The sequence below is a fragment of the Chrysochloris asiatica genome, unplaced genomic scaffold, assembly GCF_000296735.1.
Source record: "Chrysochloris asiatica unplaced genomic scaffold, ChrAsi1.0 scaffold00171, whole genome shotgun sequence".
Taxonomy (NCBI): Eukaryota; Metazoa; Chordata; class Mammalia; order Afrosoricida; family Chrysochloridae; genus Chrysochloris; species Chrysochloris asiatica.
The window spans coordinates 6969355-6984109 of NW_006408689.1; the positions used below are offsets into that span (position 1 = coordinate 6969355).

The 14755-nt window shown below is 35.1% G+C and overlaps 1 protein-coding gene across 1 annotated transcript in view; it reads right to left on the reverse strand.

Annotated features, from left to right (window-relative positions):
* Positions 1-2660: 2660 nt before the first annotated feature.
* Positions 2661-14755, reverse strand: part of SRFBP1 (serum response factor binding protein 1) — a 100388-nt gene continuing 88293 nt past the window's right edge. The window contains exons 6-9 of the mRNA XM_006871644.1: positions 7287-7368; positions 4824-5529; positions 3267-3304; positions 2661-2845 (exon numbers count right to left, since the gene is read on the reverse strand). Of these exons, the coding sequence (XP_006871706.1) occupies positions 2661-2845; positions 3267-3304; positions 4824-5529; positions 7287-7368 (1011 nt within the window). The remainder of the gene's footprint in view (positions 2846-3266; positions 3305-4823; positions 5530-7286; positions 7369-14755) is intronic.

Genomic DNA, 14755 nt, shown 5'->3' on the forward strand with positions numbered 1-14755 from the left:
AGAGGAATATTGTGGTTTGAAAATAGAGGGTTGGAGAAAAAGAAGACCCCCTAACCAGATGGATTGGCACAGTGACAGCAGCAATAGGTTCAAATGCAGCAATGATTGTGAGGTTGGCACAGGACTGAGTAGTGTTTTTGTTCTGTTGTGCATAAGGCTGCTGAGTCAGTACCGACTCGATGACACCTAAGAACAATGCTCAAGAGCAAGTTTCTGAGTCTTCTTATGACATCTATTTTAGCCATTTCTTTCTCTCCTGTCTTTTTAATGATCTTTTGCTTTCCTCCTATATGTTCTTGACGTCATCCCACAGCTCTCTGGTCTTTGGTCATTAGTGTCTAATGAATCAAGTATGTTCTTGAGATGGTCTCTAATCTCATATGGGATATATTCAAGGCCATATTTCAGTTCTCATGAACTTGTTTTAATTTTCTCCAACTTCAGGCTAAAATATAAGCAACTGATAGTCTATTTCAGTTAGTCCCTGGTCTAATTTTGGCTGATAATTGAGTTTTCCACCACCTGTTCCTACAGTACTCAATTTGATTCCTGCATACACCATCTGGCGAAGTCCAAGTACATAGTCGCCTTTTATGTGGTTTCAAAAAAGTGTTTGCAATGAATTAAGTCGCTAGTCTTGCAAAATTTTATCCTGCAATCTAGCATTACTTCTAACACCTTTTTTCCAACTTTTGCATTCTACTCATCAACAATTATCAACGCATCCCATTTACATGTTTGATATATTTCATAGTGAAGAAGTTGGTTGTTGCTATGTGCCGTGGAGTTGGTTCCGACTCATAGTGGTAGAATTCTTCAATTTCATCATCACTGGCTATATCAGTGGTGTGTAAATTTGAATGGTGGTTATTAACTGGTCTTCCTTGTAGGTTTACGTGTATGGATATTATCCCATCACAGACAGCATTACGTATCAAGTTAGATCTTAAAATGTTGTTTATGATGATGAATACAATACAATGTCCTTTCTCTTAAACTTGTTATTGCTAGCATAGCAAATCATCAGACTGTCTAATTCATACTGGACAATACCAGTCCACTTAAACACTAATGCCTAGGATTTTGATCTTTATATTTTCCATCTCCTTTTTGACAGCTTATGTTCCATGGTATCATTATTAATAAAAGTTCGCAGCTATTTCTCATTTTGTGTTGTGTCCCATTAGCAAATGAGTGCCGTGATGGCTTTGCAGCATTAATGTTATGATTGTCAACTCTACTTTATGAGGCAGCTCTTCTCCAGTCTTATTTTGAGTGCATTTCAACTTGAGGGGCTCATCATCAGTCACTGTATCAGACCAGGTTCTGTTGACATTCATATAAAGTTTTAACTGGCTAACCAAGAAATTCAAAAGACAGCTACCTGGCCAACCAATTGAAGAGACACATATTTGTGCTTATTCCAAAGAGAGGTAACCCAACAGAATGTGGAAATCATATAACAGTATCATTATTATCACATGTAAATTAAAATTTTGCTGAAGATAATTAAAACATAGCTACAACAGTACATTGACAGAGAACTGCCAGAAATTCAAGCCAGATTCAGAAGAGGCTGCTGAACTAGGGATATCATTGTTGATGTCAGATGGATCTTGCCTAAAAACAGATAACCAAAAAGATGTTTATTGAGTATGCAAAGGTTTTCTATTGTGAAGACCATGACAAAACTATGTATAACTTCTGATGAGCTATCTGTTACAATGCTTTCAACCCTAATGCCTTCAAACTCTGCTTAATTTAAACTACAATCTGTACTTCCTATAAAACAAAATAAAGCCATTTTATGAGTACATGGCCAAACATACATTCTTGGTTTAATGGAAATACATATATGCAGTGAAAAATAAAAGATTTTTAGTTGTTGTTATACAATTTGCCTAAACAACCGAAATACACTTGTGAAATCTAAAATCGTCATAGAAATCTATTTTCTGGTATTTAGAATAAAGGAGCTCTGGTAGCGTAGTGGTTACGAATCGGGCTGCTAACCTCAGGTTCAGCATTTTGAAACTATCAGCTGTTCCGCAGGAGAAAGATGAGGCTTTCTGCTTCCATAAAGATTTACAGCCTTGGAAACTCTGTATAGGGTCGCTATGAATCAGAACTGACTCCATGGCACATCAAAACAACAACAACAACACAAAAATGAAAAAAGTATTGACAAATAACCACATAACCAAAAGAGGCACAAATTAAAATTTTTAAAAAAATTGTATAATTTATTGTTTATATCCTCAATTATTACTTAAGTCTTGCTAAAAGTAATAACTTTTAACACAGGTGATCTGATTATATTAAATAGCTCCAAATTCCAAACAGTTTTTCACTATTTTAAATACATCTCAACATTAGAATACAAAGAAATGAATTATGATATGCACAAATAGGGAAATCAGTGAAAACAGCTGTAATTCCCATATTCCTTTAGAGAAGAAATACACAACTTTAGCTACATACTTGATTTGGAAAAGGCTTATATAAAAATAACTTGTAACACTCTTAAAGAAAAACAAAGAAATAAAACAATACATCTATATAACCCACACAAAGGGGATCAATTCAACCATAAGGATAAATAGGTTAGCTACAGCATTTTTTCCCCTAAAGATAGAAAAGGTCACAAAAATAGGTGTTAATCAATCATCAAATGTAATTTTTTTCCCCTGAAATACAGCAATCTTAGATTGCTGTTCTTTTTGCCTCCTGCTAGCTTCCCATGAAGGATGAAGCGGCAGCTGCAATTGTGGTTTTGCATTGTCAAATCTTCTTTGTTTACTTTTATTAAATTGATTCTTGATCTGATGTTCACTTTGTTGCAAGTCTGGAAGAAGAGAGGAAAGAATGAAAACTAACTACATACTTAAATAATATAGCAGAGAAATACATTTTATCTTCTTTAAATCAATACTAAAGGAAGAAATCCAGTTATTTAGTTATTTAAGTAGAATATCTTGCATATTAACATTCTAAACAGCTAAACATTTCAAATAAAACATTTCAAAGTTATTAAGTTTACCATCAACAACTAATTGGCTCTGTATTTCCCTTATTTGGCAGAATATAGGAGGGAAAAAAATCATTTCTCCAATTCAAACAAAACTGATATATTATAAGATAGTACGTCCTCATTTCTGTAGATCCATAAATCATCCAGACTACTAAGGAACTAGAAGTTTGAATCCATCAACTTTAGCAAAGCACTGCTCAATCGCATATAGAGGTCATGAGTCATTAACACATACCTGGGGCTTTGTTTGTGGTAGCCGGTTCTTTGGAACTTCTAAAGGAAGAAAAATACCATTATGACTTTAAAAGATTATTAAATACTCTGATCTGAAGAACATAATACAAGAAAGCTGATAATAAAAAACCATTCAAAACACTGTTGTACTCCTCTATCTTAGCAACAATCAAAAAAGATTATGAAAATCCTAAATTTTAGCTAGTTTGAAGGTTTGCTGGACTCTGATATTAATACAGAAACATGAGGAACTCTTCCTCTCACAATCCTTTTAGAGATTTTTTTTTCATAATTGAAAATGTTCTTATTTGGGCGACCATCTACATAAAAGAATTTCAAGTCTTCTCATAGAGAAGATGAATACATATAACAATAGCAAAAAAAGGATTTACATATTTCTGGAATGGGGAGAAGGGTAGTGATGGATGTGTAGTTACAAAAAGAGGGCAAAATACAGTCTTCTGCATTTTGTATTGGAACAATTTTCAAGGTTTCATTTTTTTGACACTCATAACTCTTCAAAAAATGTCTACATTCTCTTTTCCTTTTTATCATTAAAAAACAAACAAAATCCCCCCACAAAAAAACTGGTTTACTAAAGAAAACAGATTTTATTGAAGAAATCTGTTAGCTATGGTTTTTAAAGTGTGTTTTTTTAGGTTAAATGAGGAGCTCTGGTAGCGTAGTAGTTACAAATTGCTCTGTAAACCGCAAGGCAGCAGTTCGAAACTACCAGCTGTTCCGCGGGAGAAAGATGAGGCTTTCTGCTCCCATAAAGATTTACAGCCTCGGAAACCCTGTACAGGGTTGCTATGAGTCGGAACCGACTCTGTGGCACATAACAACAACAACAGCAATGTACATGTACCTAATTTGCAAAGTTTCCTCAGCAGTTTCCTGTTCAAGCTAGGCAGGTTATATTACACATGAGGGTTATTAACATGGGTGTGTTAATTACAGAAGATAAGGACTTAGAGGTATAGACAAACATGGAACAGCTGTGATAAGCTACCTTTAATAGCAGAGGTGGAAACAGCAATATCATCCAAAATAAAGCAGACTGTCGAAATTCAGTGTCAGAGCAATTAGCCTTACATACTAAAGTAACAACAGATGGTAATATAATTGATGTTTATGATAATTACTCTGGGTCATCAAACAAACAAATGCTGCATTATTTTCAGAAAGGTCTGTTTATAAAGAGATAGATGTGAGACATTTTCAAAAGGTTATCATAAACTAATCTAATGTTTTCAAACTTTGATCACTGATGGGATAAACCTAAATTACCTATATAAATTCTTGACAGTAAATACGATTTCATTTTTTGATGAGGCTGAATAAATATGGCATTGTCCCATGTGTACTTAACAACTCAATATGAAGTTGGAGAGGGTCATTTCTAACAATAGCGTAAGCTGTACAAACTAGAATTTTCTATGTGGACTAGTCTCTTACCAAATTTCTATAATGTTTGCTATTATACCAATTTTTAAAATAATTTTTTAATTACTTAAAAAATTAAAAGTTATTTCAAAGTGAAAAAAAATATTCTCACCTTCTGAAGCTTTTAGATCCAGATAACGAATGGAAAAATACTGATTCAAACTTCCTAGATTCTGTACTTGGCTTGTTTTTATCATCTTTTATGTCGCAGTGGGTTTTGAGTATTTCTTCTTCAGACAACAGTGTTTTTGGTTTCTTTGGTTCCGCAGTGGAAGAATGGGAGCTACTTTCCTTCTTTCGTGTCCGTCTGACTTTCCCAATGAAGAAGTCATCATCGCTATCACTATCTTCAGACATGGAAGACTGTTTGTAAAACCTTTCTTCTGTGCTATCATCAAAATATTCCTTCTCTTCTTCAAGCATTTCTTCCCCATCACTATTACCACTAAATGAGCTATTGGACCCTTCTCCTTTTTTGGTTTGACTTAGCGTTTTCATTGTTGGATCAGCAGGTATCTTCTGGTGTGGAGATGAAACTACAGAATTGTTTTTAGAAGGTTTCGATGGAGAATTTGGAATGTTCACTGCTTTGGGTCCATGCTCCACGTTGCCCAATTTTTCTTTTGAGTTATTTAGTGGTTTCTTTGCCAATATTTTGACTTCTTTCTCTTTCTGACCACTGATGATAGTTCCTTTATGCTGCAACTTCCTTTCATCATTTGAAAACATAGTGTCCTTGGAATTATTTTCTTCTGAAGTATTTGATGATTTAACTTCAGCAACATTTTGTCTTGCATCTTTAAATGCTTTAACACCAGCTGCATGGAAATAAATAGCACATAATTTGTTTCAGCATTGAAATATATACCAAAAAAGATCCCTGTTTTAGCTGTTATTGAGTTTAAGAGTCATAGAGTCGGTTCCGATTCAGTGACCCTGTAATATAATTTCTGAGGAGTGGCTGGTGAGTTTGAACTGCTGACCTTGTGGTCAGTAGTCCAGTAGTTATCCTACAGCACCACACAAGGGCTCCTGATCTACCATACTGTTTTTTAAATTGTTTGGAAACCCTAGAAGACAATTAGAAGTTTATATTAGTTATGTATAATGGGTTTAAGCTCATGCAGAAATTCTTTGACTTTTAAAGAAGGTGTGGTGCTGTGGGTTAAGTGCACTGTACTGCAAAGACAGTTTGAACCACAAAGTTGACAGTTCAAGTTCACCAGTCGCTCCTCGGAAACCCTACACAGGGTTGCTATGAGTCGGAACCAACTCAACAGCACTCAAAAAAACAAACAAACAAACAAACAAAAATCATCTTAAGGCTAATTCTCATTTCTTCAAGTCTTGAAGTTATAAAGAATAATACAAACTTCACAGAATACAAAACAAAATGATAACTTTAATTTCAGTGTTGTTGTTGTTGGTCGGGTCATTCAGATTCTACCAGCTGTAATCTTTATGGGAGCAGGTCACCAAGTCTTTCGCCCATTGAAGGGCTGGGTGGACTCAAACCCTATCTTTTGATTAGTAGTCAAGCATTTAACCATTTGCGCCATCAAGATTCCATCACTATATTGTTGTTCAGTGCCCTTGAGTCCTTTCTGACTCAGAGAAATCCTGTATAGGGTTTCTGAGGCTTTAAATCTTTGCGGGAACAGAAAGCCTCATCTTTCAGCTAGTGGGCTCGAATCGCTGACCATCTGGTTTGCAGTCCAGTGCTTATTGTATGGAGTGATGTGCTCTCTTAATTTCTATAGGAGTCCTGGTGTGGCACTGTAGGATAAGCATTGGGATGTAAGGTCAGTTAGAATGGCAATGTCAGCAGTTCAACCCAGCAGCCACTCCTAGGAAACCTTATAGAGGATCACTATGAGTCAAAGGCACTTAACAACAACAATATATTGATGGACTCTTGATGGCACAAATAGTTAAGTGCTTGACTACCAAACAAAACATTTGTGGTTTGAGTCCTCTCAGCCCTGGCATGGACAAAAGACTTGGTGACCTGTCTCGTAAAGATTACTGCTGCTAAGACACGGAACAACTTGACCATATCTAGCAACAATAAAGTGAAATGAATGCAGAATACTATACATTGTGCTTTTAGGCATGAAAATAAATTACACCGTAATCTGACAAAAGCATCTGGTTTTGTAAACAATTTTTATAATACACAAATGAAAAATATGCGACTTAGTGGCAAAAAAAAAACCCACAATAAAATGAATTACACTAATATTTAGCAAACCAGCTGTATTCAATTTATCATGAAAAATACATACATATTTTGAATACGTACATATGTATGTATTTATAAAACTGGCAATCAGAATTTTCATAAAAAGTACATTTAGGTTTACTTCAGACATCATATATATATATATATATCGTCCATATTTTCAAGCACTTTTCAATAGTTAGAAACATTTGAAAGAGATTTACATTTATAGAAATGATATTCAATAGGTAAAGAACGATAAAAATGTTTACAAGAAATAAATGAATAGCTATTTCTCCTAAATCACATACATAAATCATTGAAAACCTCGCTTAAAAGCCATTTAATTCATACCTTTTAGCATATCTATTTTTTTCTTCAGAAGCGGGTGTATCGCTAGTCTGGCAACAGCTCTTTCAGTTGCAGTAGAATCTGGCTGCAAAATGAAAAATAAGCATATGGGAATAAAGACAACTTGACACTATTATGAAATCAATGAAAAAAATTTAGTCTTTAAAATTAAAGAGAAAAGAAATTTAATATTCTTACCATATATCTAACATAAATATAATCCATGACAAGAATAAAAATCATACTGACAAAAACATTACTACTTTGAACAATTAAAGATATCAAGTAATCAATTAATAAAATATTCTTTGGTACTTACATGCTTTTAGGATTGTGTTAAGTACCCATGTGTAGCATTAAAAAAATGTACTAAAGCTTCTGCTTTCAGAGTTTAAAACATTGAGAATTTTTCTCAAGTGTATGTTTTAAACTCAGAATTAATCAGTATGAAGGAGTCAAATAACATGTACCCAACAGGGATGCCAGGAGTCCTGGTTTGGTGCTGTGGGTTAATGTGCCAGACTGCAAAGCCATTTGAACTGTAAGGATGATGGTTCAAGTTCACCAGCTGCTCCTAGAAAACCCTACACAGGGTCGCTATTGGGTCAGAACTGACTTGACGGCACTTAACAACAATAACAACAGAGATGCCTGCCATTTGGCTAATTGAATAAATATTTGGTGACAATGGAAATATACATTTATTTATTTACTTATGTATTTATGTATTATATAAGGTAGCGTAGTGGTTACGAATCGGGCTGTGAACCACAAGGTCAGCAGTTCGAAACTACCACCTGCTCCGTGGGAGAAAGATGAGGCTTTCTGCTCCTGTAAAGATTTACAGCCTCGGAAACCCTGTACAGGGTTGCTATGGGTCAGACATACTGCATTAGGTAAATCTGCTGCAACAAGATCTCTTAAAAGTACTCAAGAGCAAAGATGTCAAATTGAGGACTAAAGTGCACCTGATCCAAGCCTTGGTATTTTCAATAACCTCATATGCATACAGAAGTTGGATAGCAAATAAGGAAGACCACAGAAAAATTGATGCATTTGAGTTATGGTGTTGGAGGAGAATACTGAAAAGAGTATTACCGCTAAAAGAATGAACAGATCTGTGTTGGAAGAAGTGCAGCCAGAGTGCTCCTTGGAGACCAGGATGGCCAGACTTCATCTCTTATACTTCAGACATATTGTCAAGCGGGACCAGTCACTGGAGAAGGATATCATGTTTGGTAAAGGGGAGGGTCCAAAAAGAAGAGGAAGACCCCCAGCGAGAAGGATTGACAAAGTGGCAGCATCAATGGGCTCAAGCATGGCAATGATTATGAGGTTGGCCCAGGATCTGGCAGTGTTTTGTTTTGTTGTATACAGGGCCACTATGACTTGGAACTGACTCAATGGCACCTAACAACAACAATAACCACAGAAATATAAACCTAAATATACTATGTGGCAGTGTTCTTTCTTTAACAGTGACTAATACAAAACACCCTCGGAAACCCTGTACAGGGTCGCTATGAGTCGGTTCCGACTCCACGGCACATAACAACAACACAACAACAAATACAAAACACTGGTGATATGGTTTTGTTTAAGAATAATGGGTTTAAAATAGATAACCTCATACTACTATTCATTCTGCTGAAAATCTATTTAACAATAAAGTTATCTTGTAGGTATTTGCCATATCTACTTTCTTCAATCATGGTATTTCAGTACATGCATTTCAAATTGTACTTCCTGCTTCTAATATTTATAAAATGGAAATTTTGATAATGATGGTTATCTAATACCATGAGAGCACTTGGATAACTAAATAACACCTGGAATATAAAAATATTAAAAAATATGAATATATAACAAAACATAAGAAAAAATACAGAAACTTTGCTGAGTGTGAAAGGGTGTATGAAATGTTTACAGTGAGAGAGTAAGCATTGTCATTGTTATATCTGATGCAGTAAGGACTTTGAAGGTGGACTAAAATGCATGACTAGAATATCTGGAATGGCTCCTTAGTATAGAAATGAGAAAAATCAAGAAGTAGAGATGACAAGTGACCCGTTTTATGTCATGCTGCTAGCAGCAAGGAAACACTAGTTAGACTGTAGGAAACTGCACATTAGAACCTCTTCCCTTTGTGAAGTAGAACCTTGGCAAAGATGATGAATTTATAACTGATACAGTTATTATGATATTGTAGACTAAGCACTGGACTTATAACCACAAGGTCAGCAGTTCAAACTTTTTGGAAACCTTCTACAAGATCGCTATGAGGATAAAGGACTCGACAGCTCTTAACAACAACAGTTGTTAATACCAATCAATTAATAGAAGTGTATCTAAAAGGTACATTATGATGCAGTACTAAGTCTCATTAAAATCTCTTTTTGACATACATGTTAGCTACACCCTTTATAACACCAAACAGTTCAATTTTCCATTCTTAAAAAAAATATCAATAGGGTTATACATAAGCAAAATGTCTGACTTAAAAATAAGAATATCTAATTTTAAAATAGCAAAGTTTATTTATCATTTACAGCAAGAATTGAAATAGGTATTTTTATTCCTAGGTATAAACGTTAAATTTAATACTTCAATGCTTCTTAAATTTTTCATTCTTATGAAATCAATTTAAAAGGCTTCATTTAAATTTTTAAATAGAAATTTTTACAAAAAGGGTATACAGGTAGAAGATTTTACCTCACAATTAGAATTTAGAAGCCCAGATTTGACTTCAAGATTACTTAGCCAGGTAGGACAAGTTGGTAGTCAAAATCTGGTTTCTGGATTTGGTATGTTGTTGTTGTTAAGTGCCTTGAAGTTGGATCCAACTCATAAGCGACGTGTTACAGGGTTTCTGAGGAGCAGGAGGTGGGTTTGAACTGCTGACCTTGTGGTTAGCATTCCAGTGTTTATTCACACAAGGAGTCCAGGTCTCCTTCTAAACTAATAATCTACCCTCACTTGTGACCCTAATCCAGATGCCTTTTATACTCTGAATTTTAAAAATTTGCTGTATTTGGAGATGTCTGTCTTTTTTGGGGGGCACTGGGCTATAATAAGAATGAGTCTCGTACTTCTCTCCTGACCATCCACTTTCCTTATTCCTTATATTTAGTGAGCACTTAACCGCTGAGGCATGATTTTACAAAGGAGAAGGACATAAAGACAAGTCTATCTCTGAGGGCTCACAAATAACTAATTCAATGCAGACTGTTATAAACTTTTTAGAAGAGAAAGAAAATGGTAAGTAGGTATATAAAAGGAATTCAAACACAGTGATATACATTTCAATAAACATGTTTTGAATTAAGTTTCACAGTCTTTATGAACAAACAATTTTTACACCTGTACTAAAAAGGACTTTATGATATTGGGAGGTGTGAGGAAAACCAGAGTTTTCCTTATTTAAAGTTGACAGAATATTTGCTGTGGAAAATTCTCAGGAAACTGTGGTTTTAACAGACTTCCAGTTACTTCCATTTCAAATAAATATAGAAGGGAAAACACTTCATCTTTTAATGGAAAAATTTTATTTTAAAATATGAATATTTACTGAGATTACAAAAGCATTTGGTGTTCAATTTTGAAAATAATCTTGAGATTGTTCCTATGGATGTAAACAATAGCCTAAATAAAAAAAATAAATAAAATCTGTTACAAATAAATAATTCTTTGATATACAGCTTAGAAATAAACCGACTTTTAACCTGAAGAGGTAGAATGTCAGTAGCAGTATTTTTGCTATAAATTGGATTTAAATTCAATTTTAGATTTTACCTAAAGATATAAATCAAAGCATTAAAATTTTATTGATTTAATAATATACTTAGAAAACAGTCCATTACACTGGCTCAGAAGAATTGTGACAAACTATGAATTGCTATTTAAAGCATGATAAAAGATAATCAAATTTCAATTATATTATCATACAAACTCAACTAAGACCTTAAAATTAAATGTCGACTATAGGGTTAATAGGTCAGCAGTTCGAAACCACTAGCTGCTCCGCAGGAGAAAGATGAGGATGAGCGTTCTGCTCCCGTAAAGATTAACAACCTCAGAAACCCTGTGCAGGGTCACTATGAGTCGGAACCAACTCCACGGCACTTAACAACAACAGCAATAAGGTTAATGCACCAGACTGAAAAGCCATTTGAACAGCAAGGTCGGCGGTTCAAGCTCGCTAGTCACTCTTCGGAAACCTTTTACAGTGTCACTATGGGTTGGAACCGACTCGACAGCACTCACTTAACAACAACATAAGGTTAATGCACTAGACTGCAAGGTCGGTTTGAATCTCAGGTTGGCAGTTCAAGCTCATCAGTTGCTCCTCACAAACCCTGTTCAGGGTTGATATGAGTTGGAACTGACTCAATGGCACTTAAAAAACAACAAAAAAAGAGGGGGGATGACATGTTACTATATTTATTCTGCCTATAAAATGTTTCTGTTAGAGATGAAGTAGGGGAAAAATTAGAACATCAGGCATATACAAACAGTTTTCTATGAAGTTTTACAGCAAATTTTAAATATATGAAGGGAACTTCAAAAAGTTAATAGAAAAATGGGATTGAAAGATAATGGAATTTTTCCAAATTTCTTGAAGACTAATGTATGTGTGTGTAAACTTATAAAAATGTCTCATTACTTTCAGGTAAGGCAAATAGTTATAAAAGACAGATGTCAGTAGAAATTTTGATTATTCAAGGTAATTATCTCTGGATCAATTGGAAAAGTAACAGTTTTGTTTTGTTGTGTTTTTCAAAATAGGAGTATTTGCAGTTACTATTTTTATTTATTTTATCACTGTTGTATTTTATTTATCATTTTATCACCCCCCCAAAAAACAAACAACAGCAAAACAAAACAAAAACAATGAGTCTGTTCTTAAGAGATGGAAGTATTTTTCTTCAGTTAAAACCTTTATTAAATCAATTACAATCTTACTTTATTCCTACATCCATGAATGGATGATGTCCAAATAAAAACAATGTAGAAAAAAAAAAAATGGATTTGGTTTGATTCTGAATATTCTCCATTGTAAGATTATGAGAATTATCATTACTTTGGGGAGTGCTGTGGCTCTGTATAATAAACACTGGACTGCTAACCACAGGTTGGACTATTGGTGTGAAGCTGTAGGATCAGAACTGGACTGCGAACCACACGGTCAGCAGTTCAAACCTATGGGCTGCTCTGCAGGAGAAAGATGAGGCTTTGCTGTAGCAAAGATTTACATCATTGCTATTATTGTAGATCATGAATCACTTGTATAATTTGGACTTTTGAAAAGAATGAAGTAATTGTGTGGGGAATATTTAAGACAATTCTTTTAGGATAATGATAATGCATGAACAAAGACAAGCACATACACAGACATAAGTGTTTTAGCTATTTGTGTCCATTTACCCAAAGACCTTACCAAGAATTATGCCTGTCTGCCTGCCTACCTAACAAAAGAAGGAATGGAACAATTCCTGAAGGAATGGACTAATTCCTGTGACACCTAAACTATTAAATCTTTATATGTTTACTATCTACCTCCCAGTTCCAGAAAGTATTGTTGTTGTTAAGTCGATTCCGACCCATAGCGACCCTGTACAGGGTTTCCAAGGAGCAGCTGGTTGGTGAGCTTAAACCACCAACCTTGCAGTTCAAATGACTTTGAAGTTTGGCACATTAACCCACAGCGCCACACCAGGACTCCAGAAAGTATTTAAGAAAGGACAAATATACAATGCAGTAAGAAAGTATTTAAAGTAGGCAGTATGCACTCTATGTAAAAGTAGGTAGAAACCATGAGTACGGAGGGAAAAAAAACAAGCACTTCTATCCATTAAAATATTAATTAGTCCAGTTTATCTGCCCTTTTCATTACAATTAGTGTTATTTTTTTCTCTTTTTTTTTTCCTCTTTTCTCATGGTTTCTACTTACTTTTACATAAAGTACTTACTACCACTTACTACCTATACATTTTTTTTTTTTTTTAAGTTTTTATTGTGGAGTGATAGTTTACATGGGGGAATAACAGTTTTACACTCATTGTTTTATTACAATGATTATAATCTCCTCTGTGCATCATCATTCAATAGTATTTGCTTCTATTTCTCTTTTTTGGGGGGGATGCACACAAAAACACTCAGGAATATATAATCATCTAAATAACCAAAGGACACATTCTGCAAGTCTGCCTTTTGACCACCAGCACAGAGCCTTTATCTTTCCATGAGTCTAGAGTCCTCAGCTTTTCTATTTCTCCGTGTCCTCATCTCTGCCTCTGTCTCTGGTGTCACTGCTTTTGTGGCTAGGGTCCCACATTCTGCTCATGATCTTCTCCCTTGATGGTCCTAGAGTCCTCTGTTCCTGGACTGTAAGATTAACTGCTGCCCCCCTCCCCTTTTGTTACTAAACTTCTACCTTTATTGTGTGGCAGTTGCAATTAGTCATGATAATAATTAGTACTGAATCATAAGAATATTATCCCCAGTCTCTTTACCAGACCCGTTGAGACAAGATAGGAACTATTCAATGGGGACTCTACCTTCCCTGCACACTCTGAAACTAAACTCCCTTTTGAAAACTTGTAAGCCAGTCACTTCATGCCTCTACAGCCCTCCCATTTTAGGTAGCCAATGTCTAAGTTGCCCGTCCCTATCAAAACTATATACAGAGGGGATAGGACTGATACTTGATGTGAAGACTCCTTCCTTCCCTCTCTGTTGGTATTCTGAGTTACCACATCCATAAGTATAGGTCAAGTTCATCAAATTGTAGCAATTTACTCTTGCTTCCATTATCAAATTTCTTGGCAGAAATGAGTGAGTGCCTCTTGTGCCGCCTCACTTTCTTGAAAGATTTCAATTTTTAGTCCATCAATTCCTGATGCCTTGTTCTTTGCCAATTCCTTCAATGCACTTTAGAATTCCTCCCTGAGTATCATTGGCTCTTGATCATATGGTACCTCTTGAAATGGTTAAACATTAACCATTTCCTTTTGGTACAATGACTCTGTGTATTCCTTCCATCTTTTCTTGATGCATCATTCAATAATTGGCCCAGAGAATCCTTCAATAACGAAAGCTGAGGCTTGAATTTTTTCTTCAGCTCCCGCAGCTTAAGAAATGCTGACCGTGTTCTTCCTTTTTGGTTTTCTAATTCCAAATCTTTGCATATTTTATTATAGTACTTGGTTTTATCTTCTCGAGCTGATCTCTGATATCTTCTGTTCAGCTCTTGGACCTCTTCAATTCTTCCATTTGCTCTAGCATCTCTACCCTGGAGAACAAGTTGCAGAGTCTCTTCTGACATCCATTTTGACCTTTTCTTTTTTTCTTGTCTTCTTAATGACTTTTTGCTCTCTTCACATATGATGTTCTTGATGTCATCCTACAACTCTTCTGGTCTTTGGTCTTTAGTGTTTAATGTATCAAATCTGTTCTTCAGATGATCTCTAAAT